At 48.1% G+C, this 22955-nt stretch overlaps 1 protein-coding gene across 2 annotated transcripts; it reads right to left on the reverse strand.

Moving 5' to 3' along the window:
* Positions 1–916: 916 nt before the first annotated feature.
* CCDC167 (coiled-coil domain containing 167) lies at positions 917–18500 on the reverse strand. Of its 2 annotated transcripts, none has more exons than XM_082732299.1 (4): positions 18346–18500; positions 3111–3205; positions 2858–2910; positions 917–1274 (listed from the first exon to the last, which is right to left on the reverse strand). In XM_082732299.1, exons 1-4 carry the CDS (start codon positions 18385–18387, stop codon positions 1171–1173), a joined length of 294 nt encoding a protein of 97 aa, XP_082588425.1. In that variant the 5' UTR covers positions 18388–18500; the 3' UTR covers positions 917–1170. The 2 variants fall into 2 exon arrangements, with proteins under 2 accessions (XP_082588425.1, XP_082588424.1); XM_082732298.1 differs by having other exon boundaries at positions 917–1248; positions 18346–18477.
* Positions 18501–22955: the final 4455 nt, after the last annotated feature.

The raw sequence follows: 22955 nt of genomic DNA on the forward strand, positions 1-22955 counted from the left end.
GCCTCCCCTCCATTCTGAGTCTGCAGTGGAGAGTGCGAGGGGCTGCGCTTGGGATTAGGCACGCAGATGCTGATGGCACCTCCCTTTCAGCTCAGGGCTAGAGCTTCTCTGCCAGCTCCACAGCTCTGGTGCTGGCCTCCCATAGCTTGCCTCTGCTTGGCTCCTTCCTTCACTCTGGCCCTGAGGGTCCTTCCTTGACATCTCACAGCCTTAGCTCCCAGGGCAGCTCCTTTCCTCGTTTTCACTTTCTTAATTGGTATAGTCTCCATGCCCAGCCCTACTGTGCTCTGCCTTGCCCCAGCCTCACACTCCTGACCCTCTTGGTCCTGGTGTGCTGGGGGTAGAGTTGGGGCAGCAGGGTATGTGTTTGCGGTTCCTGGCCCCTGCTCCGATCAGACCTGCCATGACTGCTTCTCCCAGTGAGCCCTGCCTGATTTACTGGCCACTGTCACCATAAGTCTGTCCGGTCATTATCATGGCTCTTGCTGCCCATTCCCTCTGCCAGGCCTACCAGCCCTGCTTGCCTCTTGAAGATGGATTAACTCCATACCCCTGTGGGACCTCCACCTGACCACTTCAAGTCCCCAGTCACCCCCTGTGCACAGGCTGCTTTTTTTCTGCCATAATTAGAGGCAGTGGCCGACTGGAGGGCAAGAGAGCATGTTTGGTGGGTGCGGTGGACAGGTGGTGCCATCCCTAAGCCTTGGAAATGGCTCCCAGAATAGTTTTGGCTTTACAAATGCTTTCCATGGTCTTATTCCCCACTTTAAGCTGGGGACTCACCTTTGCAATGCCCCTTTCCCCCACTCCTGAGTTCTAAGCTAAGCACTTTCCCTTGAACATCTTTTCTTCTTGATTCCCGAGTGCCACCCCCACTGCCCTCCAGCTGCAGTCAGACTGTGACATTTACTCAGCAGACGGGAGAAGCCTGGCTGTTCTTTATTGCCTTTCCCTTGGGCTGAGGGAGGAACCAGCACACAATCCTTCTGGAGACCCAGGCCTCACAGCAGGACCAGGGGGTGAGGGGCTGGACGGACAGGAAGCCCTGCTCCAGAGTCTGGGTTGGAGAGAAATTCTCCTGTGCCTTGATTGTCTTGAGGCTTGAAGGGCCAGGCTAGTAGTGACCAGGGGGCCAAGGTGAAGTTTGTGCTGACTGGTGAAATCTCTGGCTCACAGGGTCCAGTAGGTGTAGATGAGTGTCAGGAGGAGGAAGATGGCCACAGAGAGCAGCATGTTTTTCCGGTTCTCCTGTCGAAGCAACTTTAGCTCTTTCTCTGGGAGAAAACAGGGTGGTGAACAGATAGTCTGGGCCCATCTGCTACTCGCCTCTGCCTCTGCTCTCTGGCAAATGCGTGTACACACTATTGAGAGCAGAGGTGTTCCCACCCAGCTTCTCCACTTCTTTATCCACAAAAATGACTATCCTCCTTGGTCTGCCCAGATTCTCACCACCTTTGGCTGCAGATCTTGGCCCAAAGGCATCCCAGCACCCAGGGCTGCTCAACCATTCTTCAAATGCAGTGGAAGTGGAGGATGGAGTGTATAAGGTCATCAAAAAGGCCACATCTGATAGCCAAGCTAGGTGCTGACCTGGCATTACCAGGTGAGTGCTCCGGCCTACCACTGCTGGCAGGGCATGGGTGTGGGGTGCTTTGTGGTGCTCCTCCTTGCAGGGGGTCTCATCTGGCCAACTAGAAGCTCAGGGTGGCTGGGACTTTTTGGGCCTGACACTGGAGTAGATACAGGGTGGGGGCCACACCATCAGTGTTTCCAGTCCTGCCCCTGCTGCATGCCCAGCTAAGCAGGAACCAGGGATGCTAGAAGAAGGCAGAGTGTGCCCACAAGGTGGCTGGGCTCGCCTCTAGAAGAAGCCAGTCCTATTCTAGAGGAAAGGGCATCCATTCATCCCCTTGTGTGACATGCAGGTGGGTGGTACCGTGCTACCTCTCAGGTAAATTGAGGGCTGAGGCTGCGATTATAAAAATTGCTAGGCTGGAGGCAGAATGGGTATCCCTCCCCTACTTGTGTGAAAGAGTGGGTAGGTACCTGGAAATCAACTCTGGGCAGGCCAGACTGAGACTGGGGCCTAGGTAGGGGGTGTGTGTGCACACACGTGTGCTATGCTTACAATGTTGATTCAAACTGGTCCCTCTGGGAGAGTCCCTGTCATCTGGACTATTCTGGGGCTGATTCTTGGCAAGTCTGGTCTCTCAAGGGGAGAACCAATCCAAGAGGTCTGAGGAACCTCTGCAGACCATCTTCCTCTCAGGCTTGATGGGGTAGGGTTGGGGCCAGGAGGGGGTGGGGGGGGCAGTAGTTGTGTTCCTGCCCTGCCCCCTCCTGGCTCTACCTGACTCTGCCCCCAACCCCCAGAAGGTGGCAGCATTGCTCCACCCACAGTAAGCCCTTCCTTCACCTCTAGGGTTTTCCTGGGAGGAGGTGGGAGGCGAGAGGGGGGCGGGAGGGGGGCGGGAGGGGGGAGCAGTACTGCTCTCACTCAGTCTGGGTGGATGTGAGAGTCTCTTCTGGACCTACTACCATTCCCCTTCATCACACAGAGGAAGAACAGACCCATAAGCTTCTCTATCTCCCCTGGAACAAAGGAACAAACCTGCTTTCCTTCCAGGCTGCCAGGCTTACGGAGGATTCCTAGAGCCTTGGCAGAGGGGTGGGGAGCTGGGGGGTGGGGGGTGGAGAGGAAGGGTGGGGGTGGTCCACAGGGTGGTGTGGGAGAGGGTGTGCTCCCTCCCAAAGAACCCTCTTGATCCCCATGACCTGATGGGCTCCCTGGGCTATCTGTCCCCTCACGACTCTGGGACTGGAGGATGAAGCTGGTAAAGGAAGGGAACTTTCTTACCGTAGTTGGAGGCTTTGTTCATCAGGCTGTTTTTCTCCTTCTCCAGAGACTTCCTGTGAGGAAAGGAGTTTTTTGGTTCAAGCCCTTTTCTTCCCATCTGAGGGGCAGCTGACACACGGGGGCAGGATGGACCAGGTGAACAGGGGCCCAGATCCCTAGTGGCAAGGGGCAGGGTGAAGGAAGCTCAGGGCCAGAACCTCAGGATAAATATGAGGGTGTGCGGGAAGGTGGGAGTCCAAGGCAGATGTGTTACCTGGCCTCTGGGCTCAGCTCTGCCCCACAGAGCCTGGAGTTCACAGCCTCCAGGTCTCTCTGACACTGTGACAGCTTCTCCTCCAGTCCATCGATCTGAAACACACAGCACACCCAATAACTAGAGATGGGTGCTAGAGCCTTAAAACTTTCAAAAACAGGATCTTGGAATGGGGAGGAAGGAGCCTCTGGGAGTCTTCTTGGACAGTGCCCTGCGTCCCCTGACCCTGGCCCCCCAGCCTGTTCTGTTGTCTCCTGCTTCCACACAGTGGGGCCCCACCGGAAGCAGCTCTGGGTGGGGTGCAGTTTTCACAGCGGCCCTGCCCCTCTGGACCAAGCCTGGGTTGGGGGCAGACGGGACCAGTCCCTTAGTCAGCTCTGTCTCCCCAGCACACAGCCCAGCTGTGCAGACCACAGGGCTGGGGAATCCATCAGGCACCTGGGACACAGGCCTAGCCTTGAATGCAGTGAAGTGCTGCCTTCCCCCAGCGTTCCACACTCGTGAAGGATGGGGGGATTAGACATCTAAGGGACAAAAAACAGAAGTGTTTTTTGCACTGACACACTTAAGGTGGCCTTAAGTTGTTAATAATATGTATTTTCCCATGAGAATCAATAAAATAAATCCACTGAGTGTAAAAATAACAACAACCACACAGCTCAAAAACTTGTTTCTTTCTGACTTGGTTCTTGTGCAAAATCATTATCAAGGCAGCTGTAGCTTGTAGGGCAAAACAGCTAAGCTCCTCAAAGGCTGGCTGCCAAAGGTATAAGTTTTCCCATTTGTTTTGATTATAGTTTCAAAGCCGTGTTCTTGGGCAAATAATGTGAGTTGTGGGAAAATATTTTGTAAAATACTGGACTGGATCATCCAAGCCTAGTTCCTGGTATGATACATGTAGCTTTGGAAGTTCATCTGTGTCTGTCTGTCTCCAGGTGTCTTCATGTCTTTCTGGCCACCTCTCTTGGCCCAGGTCTGTTCCATTACCTCTGCCCTGCTGGTGGGAGCCCAGGTTTCAGTGGGTGGGAAGGTTCAGAAGGCCCTGTGTCCCTTAAGGCAGCTGACAGAATAGTGCCTTGGGTGCCAAGGATGCTCAATTTTCCATCTGACTTCACTCACTCTCACCACATCCCTGGGAGGGATAGCAAATATGATCTCTATTTCACAAATGGGAGACTGGGATCCCAAAGAGAATGACTTTTCTGAGACAGACGGGAGTCCCCCCTCTCCTTACTGGCCTCAGCCAGTTCTTTAGCCAGTCCCTTCCAAAAAGGCCCCTGTGGAGACAGTAATCAATGATTACACGTATGGATCCCAGGGTTTCAAGTGGGTGTTTTGGGGCCCGTGTCAGAAGAGATGCACTTGAAACCTTCTGCCCCTCTCCCTGGCCAGCACCTACCCAGTCACTTCTGGGTCAGCCACTTTGCCTTATCGTAAGGCCTACCCCAAATGACATACCATCTAGTCCCTTCCCTACAGCCTCAGCTGGCTACCAACTCCAGCTCCAGAAGCTGGGCCCTGTGGGAGGGAGCAACTGAAGAGCCCTGAGTTGACTGCCTGGTTAACTGTATAATTTTTCTGCTAATTGGCACCAAACGTAGGACTGTCCTGGGGAACAGCCTTAGCAAGGAGCTGCGGCCTGGACCTGGGGAGGCTAAAGGCCATCCAGAAACCTCTACCGCAGGGAAATAAGCACCAGGCAGCCAGGCTCAGGGAACAGTAACAGCCTAATGTGATGGTCACTGGGGCTGGATGAGAAAAGCAGGTGCTTCAGGCCACCACGTGACCCACTTGCCGTAGCAGGACCCTCAATCCAGCCCCTGGGGACCCTACCATCCCATGGTATAGAAACCACAGTCAGGGCACCAAATTCCACACTAGATCCCAAAGCTTTATTCTGAAGCACTACCTACTCCACAAGGCCTTCTCTGCTGCCCTTGGCTGGAGAGGTACCATATCCTTCCCTTGGCAAATGAATTAGGCCTTTTTTCGTAAAGCTGACAGCACATTAGGTCATCCCAGCTATGAGCATCCAACCTCACCTTACCAGACTCTGGGAACCCCTAGGGTCTATGGTGTAAACTTGTGGCTCAGGGATCAAGTGTTGCCCAGTGCAGCCCATTCCACTTGTGTATATGACTGCCTGGCTCCTAAGGATGCCTGATTTTGTAGCTCCTATCCTAGAATGGTGGCCACCAGTCTCTCCTTTGTGGTCTCCAAAAAGGCCTGGCCTACTTCAGTCTTTGTGTTTGTAGCCTTGGAAGAATGACTCGGGTTGGACATGGATGAGCCAAGGAGCTAGGGACAGATCTAGACCTCATGTAGCAACTCGAGCCTGAAACCCTTCCCTAGTGCCCACAGAAGCCTGAAGAAGCTCGGAGAAGCAACTATACTCACACACAGATTATGTACTTTGTGGATAACCCAGTGCAAATCTTTAGCCTAGGTTAGATTTCTTCCTGCTGCCCCTTGGGCCAAGTCCTAGTTCACATGTCATTCTGGGGAGAAAGAAGCAGCTTGGGGGATTTCCATCCCTAGACACCTTTGGAAGGCTACCAGGTGCCCAAACAAGTGGTAATTGGCCCAGAACAAGGCTGGGAACTCATGCTAAGCAAAATCTTTAAATTGAGGTTGGCAAACCACAAGTGGCCAAGCCAATCTGCCGTCGTGCTCTGGGCAGGGCCTGTGGAGCTGGCAGTTGGAGGCCTTTATCTGAACAAGCCCAATTTATCTGCAGTTCCACTGAATATCCCCACTTTCATTTACCACTTTTTAATGAGGCTTAAACGGACGAACACAAATCAAGGTTTTAGGGACTCAAGTTCTAACCTCCCTCTATGAATATTTATGTCCTGCTGACAGCTCTCTCTGATTCCCTTCTAAATAGCAAGTCCCCCCCCCCCTTTTTTTAATAACCCAGCTGCATGATGTGGGCTGAGTGAGGGGAGGCTGAGACTGTCAGGAAGCTCTTCAGCAGGCCACAAACCCGTCCTCAGAAGGTGACCCCGCTGGCAGTCAAATACCCTGCAGCATTTGCTGAAGCAGAAGCTGGCTCTCAAGCAGCTATAATAATGGATGCAAAGACTTAAGAGTGACCCAGCTACAAGAAGGTAGGGAGAGAAGGTCAGGATGCACCTTTTAGTTGTGCCTGGGGTCAGGAGTGGTGCCTACAGAGTGGGGCTGACTCAAATGGACCAGAAATGGGAGAGAGGACCCAGGAAGTGGGCCTTAAAGGAAGCCGCTCCTTGGGTTTTCAGTCAATTCTTGATGGCATTTATGTGAATTATGCATTTCGCAGATTCCCCAGTGCAAATCTAGAGTCCTTGGGTAGCTTTCTCTCTGCTGCCAGGCTAAAGGCAACAGAGGACAATATAGCCAGTACAGGAGAGAGGCCACAGGGTTAGGGCCAGAATAAGAAGACAAATGTCAGGAACATTTTAAAAACACAGGGTCAAAGCTGGACAAGCAGCTGGGAGCCCAAGTGCGCAGAAGCCTGAAACTGCAGGTCCTGAGAAGTATTGTAGTGAGGAGGGTGGGCTGTAATTGGGTGCCTCAGCTTGCTGCTCACTTGCCCTCAAAAGGACTTCCTTAATTCTGTGCCTCATTTTATTCATGTGTAAAACGAAGTTAATGGTTCATATTTCAAAAAGGTTTTGTGAGGATGCTATGAGCCAACACATGTAAGGTGCTTAAAACAGTAAGAGTTAAATAAGTATATGCTGTCATTATTAGCTGAGAATGGTTTTCACTGGATCTTTGTGGAACAGAAAGAAAAAAAGAAAGAAAGAAAGTGAGTTAACGTGACAAAGTAAGAGGAGACAGAGTGTGGGTGTGTGATGGAAAGGAATCTCCATTCATCACTGGCTGGCACCAGTAGCAAAAGGAGGCCATCTAGCTGGGATATGGCTCTCCTCTGAGTCTACAGAGGGGTTTAGCAATGGGGTGAGGGGAGAGGGGGCCTGCAGGGTAGCCCATCCGAACAGAACCACCTCTAAAGGCTAGCCCATCCAGCTGGCTTGGAACACAGCATGCTGGAACCTCATGTCCCTGCCTGGGGCTAAAACCAGGGTGGGCTCTTCAGCCAGCACCAACTTGCTGAGGATGGGCCTGGTAGCACCTGACGATGAGGCCTAGAGCAGCGTCCAAGGGCAGACAGACTCAGGTGTGGTCTGGGCATGAATGGGCATCTGAGGAGACATGGAATGGCAGGCAGAGCCTGGCAGACGGAGACCATGTTTACCCACACCATGGCTCTACAGGGAGCAGAAATGTGAAGCCCCAGGACTACAGCAGAAAGAGGCCCCATCAAAGAGATTGGACCAACTCTAGCAGGAAGAAGTTACACTCGAGGCCACAGAGGCTCCCAGGACTCCTGCCCAGCAGGATGGATACAGAGTCAACTGGCAGAAAGAGTGTGGCTGGCCCAAAAGTGCCTCAGGTACTGAGACTTTCCTGGAGCTAAGGGGGCAGCAAGGCTGGCTGTAACTGACTGTCATAGGCAAAGTGATAACGGCTGAGGTGGGGACTGGGATGAGGCACTCATTCAGGCACAGTGTGGGAGTGAGAATGGATACCCTCAATGTAAAATTATATTATATATAATTATTAAATTAGTAATAAAACTACATTACACACACACACATAGTATTCAGAAGATCAAGTGTCCCATTTTTATACAGGGACAAAGAACACTGTGTCTCTCTGAGATGATGATGAGCAGGTGAAGCACAGCTACAAAGGGACACAAGAAGTCTGAAAGGTGGTGGGGGGAGCTTAGCAAACTATATGGCAGGGAGTGGGAGGAAGCTGAAGGTCCCAGAGGAGGCCCTGGAACGGGGATCCAGGAAGTCTGCACTCAATCAGGAAAGGCCCACGAGTGATTCTACTGCAGGCAGACTGAGAGCCACTGCCTTTCTGACCCAAACACAGACTGGGGAATCAGAGTCTGGAGGCTGGGTGGTGTTGGGGGGGTGCGTTTCCTACATAAGAATGTGAAGATCTGAGGTCAGCGGGGCAGGCAGTCAAGGTCAGCAGAGGCCCCACCCCAGCCAAATGGGACCGCTGATCCTGCTGGCAGGTGCCAAGAGAAGTGAGGGCTTTTTCAATTCCAATCACCAGGGGCAGAGACTTCCCATAGCCTTCCCCCTGTGCCCTTCAGATGTGGCTCTGAGTGCCGTGTGCTCCATGTGCTGTACCTGCCAGTCATGAGCCCTGAGCCAGCTAAGCAAAATCCCCTCTGCCACCTGAGTTGGGGAATAACACCTTATTCTCAGAGCTTTAGGGAAGTCTCCCTGGGGCCCTATAACGCCATAAAACCACTGTGTTAAGAGAAACTGTAAAATTCATCTGAAATCCCCATGAGGCATCTTTTCAGGAGTGTGGAGCCTCCTGGAATTGAAACCCCGAATGAGGCCTCTTTGGAGACAGAGAACCCTAGTGCCAGCTCAAGTACAGATAACTGCCCAGCACACTGGTCAAATCAGGTCCCCTTGGGGTATAGGGGGGCCACCCCAGGTCCGGCAGCTGCCGGGCCCTCGTGCACAGCTCATATCCTGCTGACAGGCGTAAGCCACAGGCTGCCACTACCCTGTTGCAGGTGCTCCTAGTGAGGGTACCTGAACGGTGCTCCCAAGAGCCTCTCCCCAGCCTGGGAGGTGACTCCCCCACCCACCCCAAGCCACTGTCTAGGGCGAAGCTTTCTTCAGAAAAAGGCAGAAAGCACCCTCAGGACTTAGAGCTCTGGGTTATGCAGGCCACTCTGCTTTCTGGTTTAGGAAGTTATTTCCGGTTTTCCCAGACTTGCTCTCAGCTTCTGGCCACTGACTGCCAGAAGTTTCTGGAACAGGTTAACCTCAGGAGTCAGGCAGTGGTCATGGGGTTATATCCTACAGCTCCCTGGCCTGGTACTTGCTAATAAAGAGTCAAAACAACTTACAGAAGCCGAAATCCGCCCAACATTAAATCACACTACCAGCAGTAGCCAACACTTCCATGGCATGTGCTATATGCCAGGCACAGTTCTCAGCACCTCATGCACAGAATGCTCACAATAACCTTATGAGGGGGTAGTAGTAGCATCAGTCAGTGGTCCCCCCCATCTGCTGGGAACAAAACCCCAATGGATGCCTGAAACCACATATAGTACTGAAATAAATAAATAAATACAGTATATGGTATACATGGCACATATATGGTCTGTATGGTATACATATATGGTATATAGATGATATATATATGGTTGTGTATGTGTGTGTATATATATGTTTTTTCCTATACGTACATACCTATGTTAAAGTTTTATTTATGTATTAGGTACAATAAGAGGTTAACAACAATAGCTAATAATAAAACAATTATGGTGGCGCCTGGGTGGCTCAGTTGTTGGGCATCTGGCTTCAGGTCAGGTCATGATCTCAGGGTCCTGGGATCGGGCCCTGCATTGGGCTCCCTGCTCAGCAGGAAGCCTGCTTCTCCCTCTCCCACTCCCCCTGCTTGTGTCTGCTATCTGTCTCTCTCTCTCTGAAATAAATAAGGAAAATTTTTTAAAAATTAAAAATTAAACAATTATGACAAAAGGGGATATATAAAAGTTATGTGAATATAGTCTCTCTCTCAAAATATCTTACTGTACTATATTCACTCTTCCTGTGCTGATGGGAGATGAAAAAATGCCTACATGATAAGGTGATATGAGGTGAATGATGTAGGCATTATGGCAATATGTCAGAAGGGGGATCATCTGCTTCCAGGCTGAGTTGACTATGGGTACCTGAAACCTCAGAAGGTAAAACCATGGGTAAGGGGGAACTCCTGTATTCACGTTTTGCAGATGAGCAAGCTTGGGCTATGGAGATGGAAGTCCTTTGTCCAGGATCACAGGGCACACATGGTGGGCACTGGGCAGTCCAACTCTGTGCTGTTAGCTGCCACCCAACATACCTACCTACCTTAAGCCTCTTAGCTCCTGGGAATAACCCCCAGTCATTGTACTCCAGGCAAGGCAGTTTGTGCAGCTCGTGTAGGCTACCAATGTCTGCAGCAACTCTGCAAGGAAGGGGCTGTTTCTGTTTTAGAGAGGAGTAAACTCCCAGTGTAGAGATTTTAATCAAGGTCATGTAATTGGGAAGTGGCAGAACTGAGGGTCTGAATCTGAGGTTTTTCTGCTTCAGAGCTTATATTCTTTCCAACACTTCAAGCTCTTTCTCCAAAATCCCTCATGAAAACATTCATGACAAAGAAGGGTTCTGTGGAACAAAGTCATTCCACATCCCAGTCGAAGCCAATCTAAGCTTGTTGATCTGCTTTCAATAGATTCTCTACTCTGAATAATCTTGTACAAGGGCTTTGCCTTGTCTCTGTCCACATAACAGATACTCTCTGTGAGGCAAGAACCTGACTGAAATCTGCTTGGAGACAGCGAGATGGGAGCAGGGTGCATATCCTCATGTTGAAGGCAACTACCCACCCTCCAACTTCCGGCTTCTCGAAGATCCCTGCCCCCCTACCCCCGCCCCAGATTGCCTAAACTGCCACAGCACCCTCCAAAATTCACACAAAACAGACCCAGTTTTGAGAAGGAGAAAGGTGAGCTAGGGTAGGCTTGATAAGCCCTTCTTTCCCTAGTGGGTAGCAAGGCCTTTCTTTTCACATGCCAATTCACAGCCCTGAGAATGGTGCCAGCTGTTTTATCTCCAGCCCCAGCAGCCTAAGAACTGGATTTCTGGAAATCCACTCATTTTCACATGTCAGGGAGGCCCCAGGACATTTATTATAATGGGTAAAGAGGCCAGAACACCTGCCCAGGTATCTGTGGCAAGAGTGCCGGGGCTTTCCATCTGAGGCCATCAGGCCACACTGCCAAATCACATGAGGGTCATGGGCCTCGATTTCCCAGGTGACCAGCCTCAAACCCCAAAGGGCTTTTTGCCCTGACACTGCTGAAGGGATGTTTTTCTGTGGAGGAGGCTCAGGGCTCTGTGGGGACAGAAGACAAAACCTCTATCCATGTCTCCCCAAATCATCAGAAGTTTCTCTCCCAGAGTGAGCAGATGAAGACCGTAAACCTTCCCGGTTTTTAATCAACGAGTTATTTTCAGGAAAAGCAGAGAGCCAAAGGGCTTGTCATTTCTCTGGAGACTCAATGCCCCCTCCTCCACCACCCCAGGTCAGGCACACAAGGGGCCCTGCTGAAACGCTTGCAAGCTCTGAGACCTTGTGAGACCTTCTGGCGTGCTGAGCAGCTTTACAAGGAGAGCCACGGCAGTTCTTGCCTGAAGCCTTCAGCTGTCCCTGGGCCAGAATGTTTGGGGTTTGTTTTCTCCTCTTTCCCCCAATATATATTTTTTGATAAATTAGCAAAAGCTTCTTCATCGCTGAAAGGCTCAAAGCACTATTCAAGAACTGGCATCCACCCCATGCCTTATGAATTCATTAATTAAGATGCTGGCAAACAGCCACTCCACACATGCTGACATCCAGCCGTGTTAGGTAATGAGGTTTTAGTCTCCTGACCCCTGTCAAGTGGAATGGAGCCAGACACAGGCTGTTGAGAGAAATCACCTGCCCAATGGCAACCTGTCGCTTGCGCCTGGCAGCAGGTAAGGCTCATTTAATGGTCAGTGGCCCTTCTCTCGGCCCCTGGCCGGGTGGCTCCCCCGCAAGGTGGTGTCCTACTGCCTGCCCCATGCTAGCCTCCTAACCCTGACCAGCGAACCACTCAAGAGGGCCCAGACGGCAAGGGCGAGGGTTCAAGCGCTTCCTCCAGCTACTCAAGCCAATTCAGTAAATATTTATTGATGGTCCACTAAGCTGCTTCTGCCCCTTGTCTCAGAAAATTGGTAGATGCCCCCCAACCTTGTGCACAGCCTGTGACTCTCTTCATCTTGGTGCTGGAGGAGGTAACGAAGTGGATGTGACCACTGGTTGACCTGAGCACGGGACCAGGGCAATTGGAGGCTCCTCATCCCTCCACTGACCTTGGAATGTACGTTCTGCCCACTGTTCCCACAGTGGGAGCTATTCCAAGGACATAGTCTTGAGAGACCATGTGTTGTGGAGACCATCTGTAAAGTATACATGACTGAACCCAGATAAGGCCTCTGGACAAACTTTGAAGATTTGGCAGGCGGGTGCAGAGATCTAGTCCTCTTATTCACTACCCAAGACAAGCCTCACCAGTAAGTTCCCTTGCTTATTAAACCTGCCACCTATCAACCTGGCGTGGACTGCCTCTTTCTTGGGTCTCTCTGTCCTCCATGGAAGGGGGCCAGTTTGCAAACCAACAACTTGGTGCTTCTGTCTCTCTTTGCCCACAGAGAGCTTACAGCAGTGGCTTATACTGAGCAAATAATTACAATGTCAAGGTTCTTTCCTCCTGTGCTCATCCTGCCTATGTAATTTTCTACTCTCAATTTATTACCTCTTTTTCTGGTAAGGATTCTTGTGAATTTAAATGACTCCCATTCACTTTTATCTCCTATAGCAAATACTATTAGTTGGCCAACACAACATTGATTCCCAATCCCTCTTCCTTTGCCCACTACAGAGGTTAGAAAAGCTAAAGAGATGCTTTCCCACACTCACTGCAGCCAGGGATGGTCATGATCCAGTTCTGGCCAATGAAATGTTCCAGAAATCAGCTTGAAGACTCCTGGACATCTTATGCTTTGCTGATAAAAGGGACATTGGGTGCCTGGATGGCCCCTTGGTTAAATGTCTGCCTTCAGCTCAAGTCATGATCTCAGGATTCTGGGATCGAGTCACACATTGGGCTCAGCAACCAGTCTGCTTCTCCCTCTGCCTCTGTGATCTCTCTCTCTCTCTCTCAAGTAAATAAAATCTTGAAAAAAAAAAAAAAAAGAACAGTGTTGTAGTTCCTTTACCCTTCTTCCTAACTTAAAGTTGGATATGATGACTAGAGCTGTGGTAGCTATCTTGAGAATATGAGGAAACAGCTAAGAGAATGTAGAAGTACCAGCCTTGACCTAGCTTTTGAACCAATGCCAGTAGCCATTTACCTCCAAATTTGTTATGGGGAAGAAAGTATATTCCGATTTACTTACGTCAGTTCTGTGCCTCATAGCCAAACATTTCAAACTGATAGATTTTTGTACTAGGGACCAGATCTAACCTAGTTATCCCCTTAAGATGTCAGCTAAGACAACACACATCTGTGAGGACACATTGGCTGTTGAAACATCTAAAGACACGTAGCTGAATGGTCTGTGAAAGAAAATACAATGACCAAGTAACAGCTCATTACTATCAAAGTCACAAAAACAGAAACAGGAATTTACATCAGTCAAAATCTATCAGTTTAGACTGAAATGCAACTTTCCCTCCTTCCACACATTAAAATCAGTAGCAAATCTGGTGACTTTTCATCTGAATGCTCTCATTATTCAGAATTAACTCTCAGAAGCTAAACTCATAGCCAGTCTTTTCCAACTTTGAGATCTTACAGGGTGGCAAATGAGTTGGATAAACACACCTTGAGAGGAGATGTAGGAATGGAGGCTGCTAGGGGGTGCCTTGGTTGACCTGGGAGGTGACTGCCCAGTACAGCTGGCCCAAGCCAGCCCTCAGGGTGAGTGCTGCCTGCTTGGTAATTGCTTCATTACAACAAGTGGAGACTGTTTGCAGGTGCTGAGATTACTCACTTGTGGGGGTTTTATTGCACTCGTCAGATTAACAAACATTTTGATTAAATCACCACTTCATTGGCTCTGGGCACATGACTTTTAATAAGAGGACAATATCCACTGCTACTGAGCGTCAGTGCACATTCAATACTTAGATCTGCTGGGGGGCAATGGAGGAACAGGTGGGGAGACAGCCAGATGCCAAGCTTTTCCTAAGGTGCACAGTTATAGATCTTGAATCTTAAAATATCAAAGCAAAAAGTAACCTTAGAGGGTTTTTTTTTTGTTTTTTTTTTTGTTTTGTTTTTAAACAAACTCTAGATAGTTACAAACGTAAATATCTACATTGGTACTGACAGGACTTAAGAAAAAAGGTTGAATGTGAACATACTAGGAGCGCACAGGCCCACCAAATTTAAAACATTTTAGAAACCTGTGTCAGCCAAACAGGACTTCTGTGACCTGTATTTGGATCATAGTCAATGAGCTTATAACCCCTGATGAAACTGAAGGTCATCGTATATCAGAAAAAGAAACTAAGTCTGAACAAAGGGGCTGGACTTAACCATGATGGAATACTGCAAAAGAACTATAAAGACTACTAAAAAAGGGCACTGTTTGTTGATTATCTCCATCTTGAGCCTGTGTGCTATATATTTCACACATATGTTCCTCTCAAAACCATACTTGAGTCTGGGAAAGTATCTCTTGAGCTTTTCTAACTTCTGCAGTGGAGGTGGGCAAAGGAAGAGAAGTTGGAGACCCACTGGCTGGTATTTCAGACATATTGTCTCCCCAAAACCACACTTGAGGTAATAAATCAAAACCACAATGAGATATCACCTCACATCAGTCAGAATGGCTAAAATCAACAACTCAGGAAACAACAGGTGCTGGCAAGGATGCAGAGAAAGGGGAACCCTCTTATATTGTTGGTGGGATTACAAGCTGGTAGGCACTCTGGACAACAGTATGGAGGTTCCTCAAAGGTTAAAAATAGAATTATCCTACAACTCAGCAAATGCACTACCCAAAGGGTACAAATATTGTGATCTGAATGGGAACCTGCACCCCAATGTTTATAGCAGCAATGTCCACAATAGCCAAAATATTGAAAAAGCCCATGTCTATCAACGGATGAATGGATAAAGATGTGGTGTGCATGTATGTATGTATGTGTGTACACACACACACACACATACACACAGGAATATTATTCAGTCATCAAAAAGAATGAAATCTTGCCATCTGCAATGACGTGGATGGAACTGGAGTGTAAGTGAAATAAATCAGGGAAAGAAAAATACCCTATGATTTCACTCATGTGGAATTTAAGAAACAGATGAACATAAGGGAAAGGAAGGACAAATAAAATGAGATAAATATAGAGAGGCAAACCATAAGAGATGCTGAACTATAGGAAACAAACTAAGGGTTGCTGGAGGGGAGCTGGGTAGGGGGATGGGGTAACTGGGTGATGGGCATTAAGGAGAGCACATGATATGATGACACTGGGTGTTACATGCAACTGAAGAATCACTAAATTCTACCCCTGAAACTAATAATACAGTATATGTTAACAAAATTGAATTTAAATAAAGAATTAAAAAAAAAAAACACTTGAGGTAAATTGCAATCTGCAGTAGAGACTACAGGCTGTCCACTAAACATGCTAGGCCCTTCTTCCATAGCCATCAAGCTGTAGCTGGGCATGTGGCCCCCTAGCCAATGAATGCATTTGGCATTCTTGCAGTTGGCTCCTTGCAGTTGGGTGAGGTCTTGAGTCTTAGCTCACATCTTTGCCAATGGAAAGTGGGCACTCTGGGCCCATTGTTATTATTAAGATTTATTTATTTGAAGAGAGAGAGTGCACATGCAAGGGAGTATCTGAGTGGGGGGAGGGGCAGAGGGTGAGAGAGAATCTCAGGGAGATTCTCCACTAAGGGAGGAGCCCAAGGCGGGGCTCGATCTCACAACCCATGAGATCATAACTTGAGCCGAAATCACGAGTAGGATACTTAACCAACTGAGCCACCCAGGTGCCCCTGCGCCCATGATTCTTAAGACAATGATGCTTATGCTTCTTCCACTCTTTCCTTGCCAGTGGACACATCAATGGGATGTGACTTAATTTCATTCATGAGGTGACATTAAGAAACTGAGGGATGGCAGATCACAAGATGAGGGGACTATAGCAGAACCACTCTAGACCACGGATTGGCAAACTACGGCCCGGGGGCCAAATATAGTCCCCTGTAAACTTTTATTGGAACACAGCTACACCCATTAATTCACATATTGTCTATGGCTGCCATTGTGCTAAGATAGCCTATCTAAGCATAGTTGATGCTGCTTATTTATGGTAGCTATGTTCTATAAAGTTGCTGCCAACAAGGAATTACCAAATACTGAACCAGGTTAGATTCCTATGAGCCTCTGGTCACAACAGTTTTATCAAGTGATCAATACAAAACCTGTGTTTTGTGTGTTTTTCTGTTCGGAAACTTTATTTAATATATATTACTGATTCATTAACAGTGAACTCACAGCCAAAAGCACTGTAACTCAACTCTGAACAAAACTGATCTAACATATATTTTCTCTGTAAGGCAAATATAGCCTTCTTGCACATTAGGAAAACTAGACAGCACTTTAGCACTACACTTGAGGGCCATTTTAAGCAACAAAATCACCAACAAAAAGCACACAAACACAAAAAACATGGCACTAAATAGACCACCAAAAGGACACCTGTTTATAGTATAAGCCGAAATAAGACGGCAGAGTGTTACTTTGTTCGACCTTAGCTGTGCCTCAGGTGACTCAAATTTTTCACTGGTTTGTTTGTGAATTACTGCAAAAGCACTGCAAGTACTGATCTGGGGGTTACAAATACATTTTTAGCAGGAAGGCAAATTCACAGATACAGAATCCGTGAATAATTAGGATCAACTGTAGTTACAACAGAGACCATATGGCCCACATAGCCTAGAAATGTACTATCTGGCCATTTATAGGCAACATCTGTCAATCCCTGCTCTATCCTACTAGAAAAAATAAACTTTCTGAAGCCACTGAATTTTAAGGTTTTTCTACTTCAGCAATTATTGTGTCCTAATCTAATAAAGTCTATGCTTTTTCCAACACACAGTGCACCTCATTTTACCACTCATATTCTCTTTTAGAGGGAGGTTCATATTTCCACCAATCTTTTTTTTGTACCAAGTAGGACAATATTTCTTAAGGCGTGGTATTAAAACCTCCCGCATCAACATGGGTACATGTAGCTGGTTAAAAATGCAGATTCCTGGGAGTGCTCAGCTTGCTCAGTCCGTCGAGCACGGGACTCTCCATCTCAGGTTTCTAAGTTCAAGCCCCATGCTGGCCATGGAGCCTACTTAAAAAATGCAGATTCCTTGTTGAAAATGTATACCCAAGTCTTACTGAATTACTTGGGGTGGGAGACAGTTCAAGTCTCCATTTTCAACAAGCTCTGCAAATTATCCTTAATGCATTCTAAAATTTGAGAACTACTGAACTGGCAGTAAACTCCCAAAGAATATTACCCTGTATCTCTCTGGTAACTCTTGGGACAGTATCTGAGGGAACTGTATGTAACACTGAAGAAATAAGATGCCCTAGAGGGCAAATCACCTGGGCTGCGTCTCAGCTCCTCCACTGCTTTGGCCTGAGCTCTGCTTGAAACCTCAGCTTCCCCATTGGTTTAAAACTCTCACAGACTTGGGGTGGCTGGGCGGCTCAGTCCGCTAAACCGCTGTCTTCGGCTGGGGTCATGATCCCAAGGTCCTGGGATCTGAGCCCCACATGGGGCACCCCGCTGGGGCGGGGGGGGGGTGGTGGTGGTCTGCTTCTCCCTCTCTCAAATAAATAAATAAAATTTAAAAAACAAAACAAAATAAAACTCACAGGCTTTTAGTGAGTACTGACTAGTGAGAATGCAAATGAAGTAGGGCACAGCGGCTGCTCAATATGCCTCAATTTTCTTTCCCTTCCATATGCAGTACATTATTTTTAAGCTCTTTGGGAACTTCATCATTCCAGAATTCTCCATAAATTCCCATAATTCCCATAGTAATTTTCAGGCCACGAGCTACAGTACCCCAGGGGAAAAATTTCCCATCTCAGGGGATGTTTAAGTCATTTAGTAATACACTAAACAGTATGGGCTCTCTCACTTTTGGGAGGCCCTCATCCACAGGTATCTATCCTTTTGGAGCGCCCTGTTCCCCAAGGGCCCGTCCTCTTCAGTCACATGTCTCCCCTCAGGGCCTCCTTATTTCCGGGGCCAATCCTCTTCGGGGCCTCCCCTTCACCTCCATGTCTCCTCCCTGTAAAGGTCCCTTCACCTCCGTTGCCCCCTCAGGCTCTCCAAACTCCATTTCACCCATCCCGCCCCTCATCTTCGGGTCCCTCATCCGCGGCTCTCACGCCCCTCGCGTCCTTCTCTCAAATCCGCGTCGCTCTCACTTCCTCCCCTCAGCCACTCCTCCAACCTGCAGCCGGGCCGTCCCACTGTACCCCGCTGCAGGGAGAAGGCAGCTAACGATGCGGCCCACCCCTGCTTGTCCCCTCACCTCCAGAGCGACGCCCAGATTCTCCCGCTTCTTTTTGGTCATGTTACTCTCCTCGATCCCCCAGTCATTATTGGACGCACCCTCTGGTGGCACCACGCATGCACCAACACCCGTACTTCCCTCTCATTGGCCGCAGAGACGGCGGGAGGCGGGGCTACTGGTGGTCGCGACCCTGCTGAGGGGGCGTGGCCATCTTGGCGCGGCCATGTTTATGAGGGGCAACCTGTAGTTTAAAATCTCATATGAGGGCGGGGAGGGGATGGCTAGATTGGCTCCGGAGGAGTAGTCTCCCATCCTCCAGAGATGGAGGCGCTCCTTTCCTTCCTAGATGAAACCGTTTTACATCACGGAGGCATTTTTTCCACCCCATTTTATCCTTCTGTATCCTTCGTCCTTTTAGTGAACACCCTACTTATTTAGAGGCCATCCCCCGTGCCTCGTTCAAATTGTCCCATGTTCAAGGCTCTTTCTGAAGCTCTGCTCCTCCATGAAGCCCCACCTTGAGCCCTTTGGCCCCCTGGGCTCTCATAATGACAAATTGGTATTCCTTTGTTTTGGTTTGGGTTTTGGTCATGTGTTTCTACTCATTTTTATTGTTTTATTGTTAAGAACCACCTACAGGGGCTCCTGGCTGGCTCAGGAGGTGGAGCATGTGACTCTTGATCTTGGGGTTGTGAGTTCAAGTCCCACCTGGTGTGTAGATGTTCCTTAAAAGTTAAATTAAAAAACAAAAACAAGGGGCGCCTGGGTGGCTCAGTGGGTTAAAGCCTCTGCCTTCTGCTGGGGTCATGATCCTGGTGTCCTGGGATCGAGCCCCAGGTCAGGCTCTCTGCTCCACGGAGAGCCTGCTTTCTCCTTTCTCTCTCCCTGCCTGCCTCTCTGACTACTTGTGATCTCTGTCTGTCAAATAAATAAATAAAATCTTAAAAAAACAAAAACAAAAAACAAACCTGCCTACAAACATCACAGAAAACTTGTAAATGAAAAACAACACCCTTTATCCTATCATTCTTTTTTTTTTTTTTAAGATTTTATTTATTTATTTGACAGAGAGAGATCACAAGTAGGCAGAGAAGTAGGCAGAGAGAGAGGGGGAAGCAGGCTCCCTTCTGAGCAGAGAGCCCAATGCGGTGTTCCATCCTAGGACACTGAGATCATGACCTGAGCCGAAGGCAGATGCTTAACCCACTGAACCACCTAGGCACCCCTATTCTACCACTCTTAATACAGTTCTTACCTTTGTTCCTGTGTATTCCCTTCTAGGCTTTGTCTCAGATAGAGTGTTTTACACTCTTGTAATCCTATTGTACAGTACACTGTAGACTTATGTCCTTGGAGATTTGGGGTTTTTTTTGTTGTTGTTGTTTTGTTTTTAATTGACAGGGGAGAGAGAGAGACCACAAGCTGGGGAGTGAAATAGGGAGAAGCAAGCTCCCTGCTGATCCGGGAGCTGGATGTGGGGCTCGATCCCAGGAACCCTGAGATCATGATCTGAGCCAAAGACAGATGCTAAGTGACTGAGACACCCAGACACCCCCTTCAGAGATGTTTTAATTGTGACCATATGATACAAAAATACTATGGGTATTTTGGCCCAGTTATCCACATACCCTAAACTGGTTTCCTGATGAACACCTTTACCACCTGTGATGTACTCTGTATTTTCTTTTTTTTTTTTTTTAATTTTATTTATTTGTCAGAGAGAGAGTGAGTGAGAGCGAGCACAGGCAGAGTGGAAGGAAGAGTCAGAGGGAGAAGCAGGCTCCCTGCGGAGCAAGGAGCCCGATGTGGGACTCGATCCCAGGACGCTGGGATCATGACCTGAGCCGAAGGCAGCTGCTTAACCAACTGAGCCACCCAGGCGTCCCTACTCTGTATTTTCTATTCCAGTCTATTTCATTTTAAAAAAGAGTTGGTGGCAGGAGACCTATTAAGTTTATTTCATGATCCATTAATGGATACTGAACTGCAATTTGAAAGCCAGTCATAGGGGCGCCTGGGTGACTCAGTTGGTTAAGCATCTGCCTTTGGCTCAGATCATGATCCTAGGGTCTTGGGATTGAGCCCTGCATCAGGCTCCCTGCTCAGTGGGGAGCTTGCTTCTCTCACTCCCTCTGCTGCTGCCCCTGCTTGTGTGCATGCTCTCTCTTTCTCTGTCAAATAAATAAATAAATAAATAAAATCTTAAAAAAAAAAAAAAAGCAGTCATAGACATTCTCTCATGTCTTTCAAATAATCTTTTGTAATAGCTGTATATACTGCCAGTTGAGTCACACCATTCTGGTATTGGACATTATTCTATGGGACATTACTTCCAAATAATGCCAAAGCAAACATCTTTGTGTATATAGTTCTTTAAGATAAATTCACAAATAAGTGGAATTATTAGGCCAAAGGATATGATACCAGAATGAAATGCCTTATTTTCTGATCAGCTACCTTTCTACTGGAGCTTGTGTTTCTGTGTGTGAATGATTAACCCTGACTCAATGTTTGGGGGGTGGAGGAGGACTGTTTTCAGATCTGTGTTCTCTTCTTTTTTTTTTTTTTTTTTTTTTTTTTTTAAAGATTTTATTTATTTATTTGACAGAGAGAGATCACAAGTAGGCAGAGAGGCAGGCAGAGAGGGGGCGGGAAGCAGGCTCCCCACTGAGCAGAGACCCCGACGTGGGGCTCGATCCCAGGACCCTGAGATCATGACCTGAGCCGAAGGCAGCGGCTAAACCCACTGAGCCACCCAGGCGCCCCTGTGTTCTCTTCTTGATAGAGTCATTGAGTAATGGAGCTGGAGGGGACCTGAGATAGCATCTCGCCTGGCCACCTGACTGAGGCCCATAGAGGGAAAGTGTAGTAAATTCTGTCTGAACAGGAAGCAGGCTGTTGAGTAGTTGTTTAGAGCAGTTCTCAGCTTAACACACCTGGCACAGGAAACACTTGCTCAAGAACATTGTCCATCAACTGTCAATCAACAGCATTTATTGTCAGAACACTCTTCACAGCATTGGTTCCAATCCCAGAAAAACCAGACTTTGTACTTCCCAATTATCACAGGCACAGGCTCAGGGGAGGTGAGAAGAGAGGGGAAAACACTGTGTTCTTTTAGAAAGTGGCTTCTCATGCGTTTGTTTGGCACCAAGAAAAAGCCACGGAGATCTAAGTGGGCTTCAATCCCTTTTCTCCCCCTGCTCCAATTCCCTTGTGAAATATTGGGCAAGCTGTTATCTTTTTCTGGAAGAGCCTCGGATTTTCCACCCAAACCTTGTCCCATGGTTCTGATAAGAGGACAAATAACTTGAAATGGGGCTGGTAGAAATGCACATGTGGGTTGTAGCGTAAGGGGAGTGAGGAAGACCGACCCGGACTCCCATCCCCAGCTCTGCCACTTAGCAGTGGTGTGATGTGGGACATGACACTTACATTTCCTGAACCATAATTTCCCAGGCCTGCAAAACGAAACGAGCTCATGAGACCAGGCTTGTAGGGTCATCGTGAGCATTACGAAGCCACTGGTGCCGTGCTTTGTGAATGACCAGCAGGGACTCGGAAGGACTGATGCTTCTGCTGCCAGCTTTCTGGTATAAGGTTTGCTTAGCAACTGTTGCCACTTGTATTTTTTTTTTTGTTATTATTTTGATATTGGTTTTGATCAGCTTTGACACTGTTGTAAAATACCTGTTGTTAGGAGTTTGGGGCAAATACTTGGGTGGTTTCTTGCTATCAAGTGGGTTCACTGCAAAAGGCAGCCCCCAACCTACACAAGTGTCTCTCTGTGATGTCTCTCCACCTATCTTCTTGTCCTTCCTGCTGAGACCATCAATCATGGGTTTTATGTGACCAGACATTACAGATGGCGTGATCCTGTGGTGGTGGGGAGGCTGAAAAGCCCCAGGTGACCCACTGAGGTCCTTTTGTCCCCCTGCTACATACAAGACCAGCTTTGATTACCATGGGGGCCGTCTGACGAGCCTACTGCAGCTTGGCCTGGCTTTGTGCTATAAACTCTGGCCACATGCAGATTGATTACTGTGGGCTGTCTGTCTGTCTGTCTTTGTTCTCCAGTGGGCTATGATTATGAACTGTCTATGAGTTTTAGAGCTAAGTTTTTAAGGGATATAGGACACTGCCTTGGCAGACAGGAGAACAGGTTCATTCCTGGCTAGGCCGGGTTCTCACTGCATGACCTTGGGCAGATAAAGCCTCCTCTTCAGTTTTTAATTTCCTCATCTGTGAAATGGGCATGGGGATGGGGAAGGGGAATTAGACTGCTTAGACACCCTAAGATTCTGTTTTAATGACCTTGTTATATGTAAAGCATCTAGACATAAGGCGCCCTCCTTGGCTGTAAGGTAAACATATCAAATAAAAACCGATCATTACCCTCAAGATAGATTCGATCTAGTTAGAGAGACAGACTGACAACATGAAATAGTGAACACCAGACATCATATAATTAAATGCCAGCTGTCTGGTACGTACTGTTGATGCATTAGAAACTCAGAAAAAAAGAGAATGCTGTGGGCTTTGTGGAGATTATGGGTCTGGGAGGGTAGATGAGATTAGATTAGGTGAAGATGGGGAAGAGGGCACCCCAGGTGGGACCCCAAGGGACT

Source organism: Mustela nivalis, assembly GCF_964662115.1.
Source record: "Mustela nivalis genome assembly, chromosome: 5".
Classification (NCBI taxonomy): Eukaryota; Metazoa; Chordata; class Mammalia; order Carnivora; family Mustelidae; genus Mustela; species Mustela nivalis.

Bases quoted from the DNA above. Each gene is read 5' to 3' on its own strand.
- CCDC167 (XM_082732298.1), bottom strand. From the start codon at position 18,387: ATGACCAAAAAGAAGCGGGAGAATCTGGGCGTCGCTCTGGAG. The intron at 3,206-18,345 runs GTGAGGGGACAA...TGTGTGTTTCAG, and splicing joins ATCTGGGCGTCGCTCTGGAG to ATCGATGGACTGGAGGAGAA. The intron at 2,911-3,110 runs GTAACACATCTG...CTTTCCTCACAG, and splicing joins GAGCTGAGCCCAGAGGCCAG to GAAGTCTCTGGAGAAGGAGA.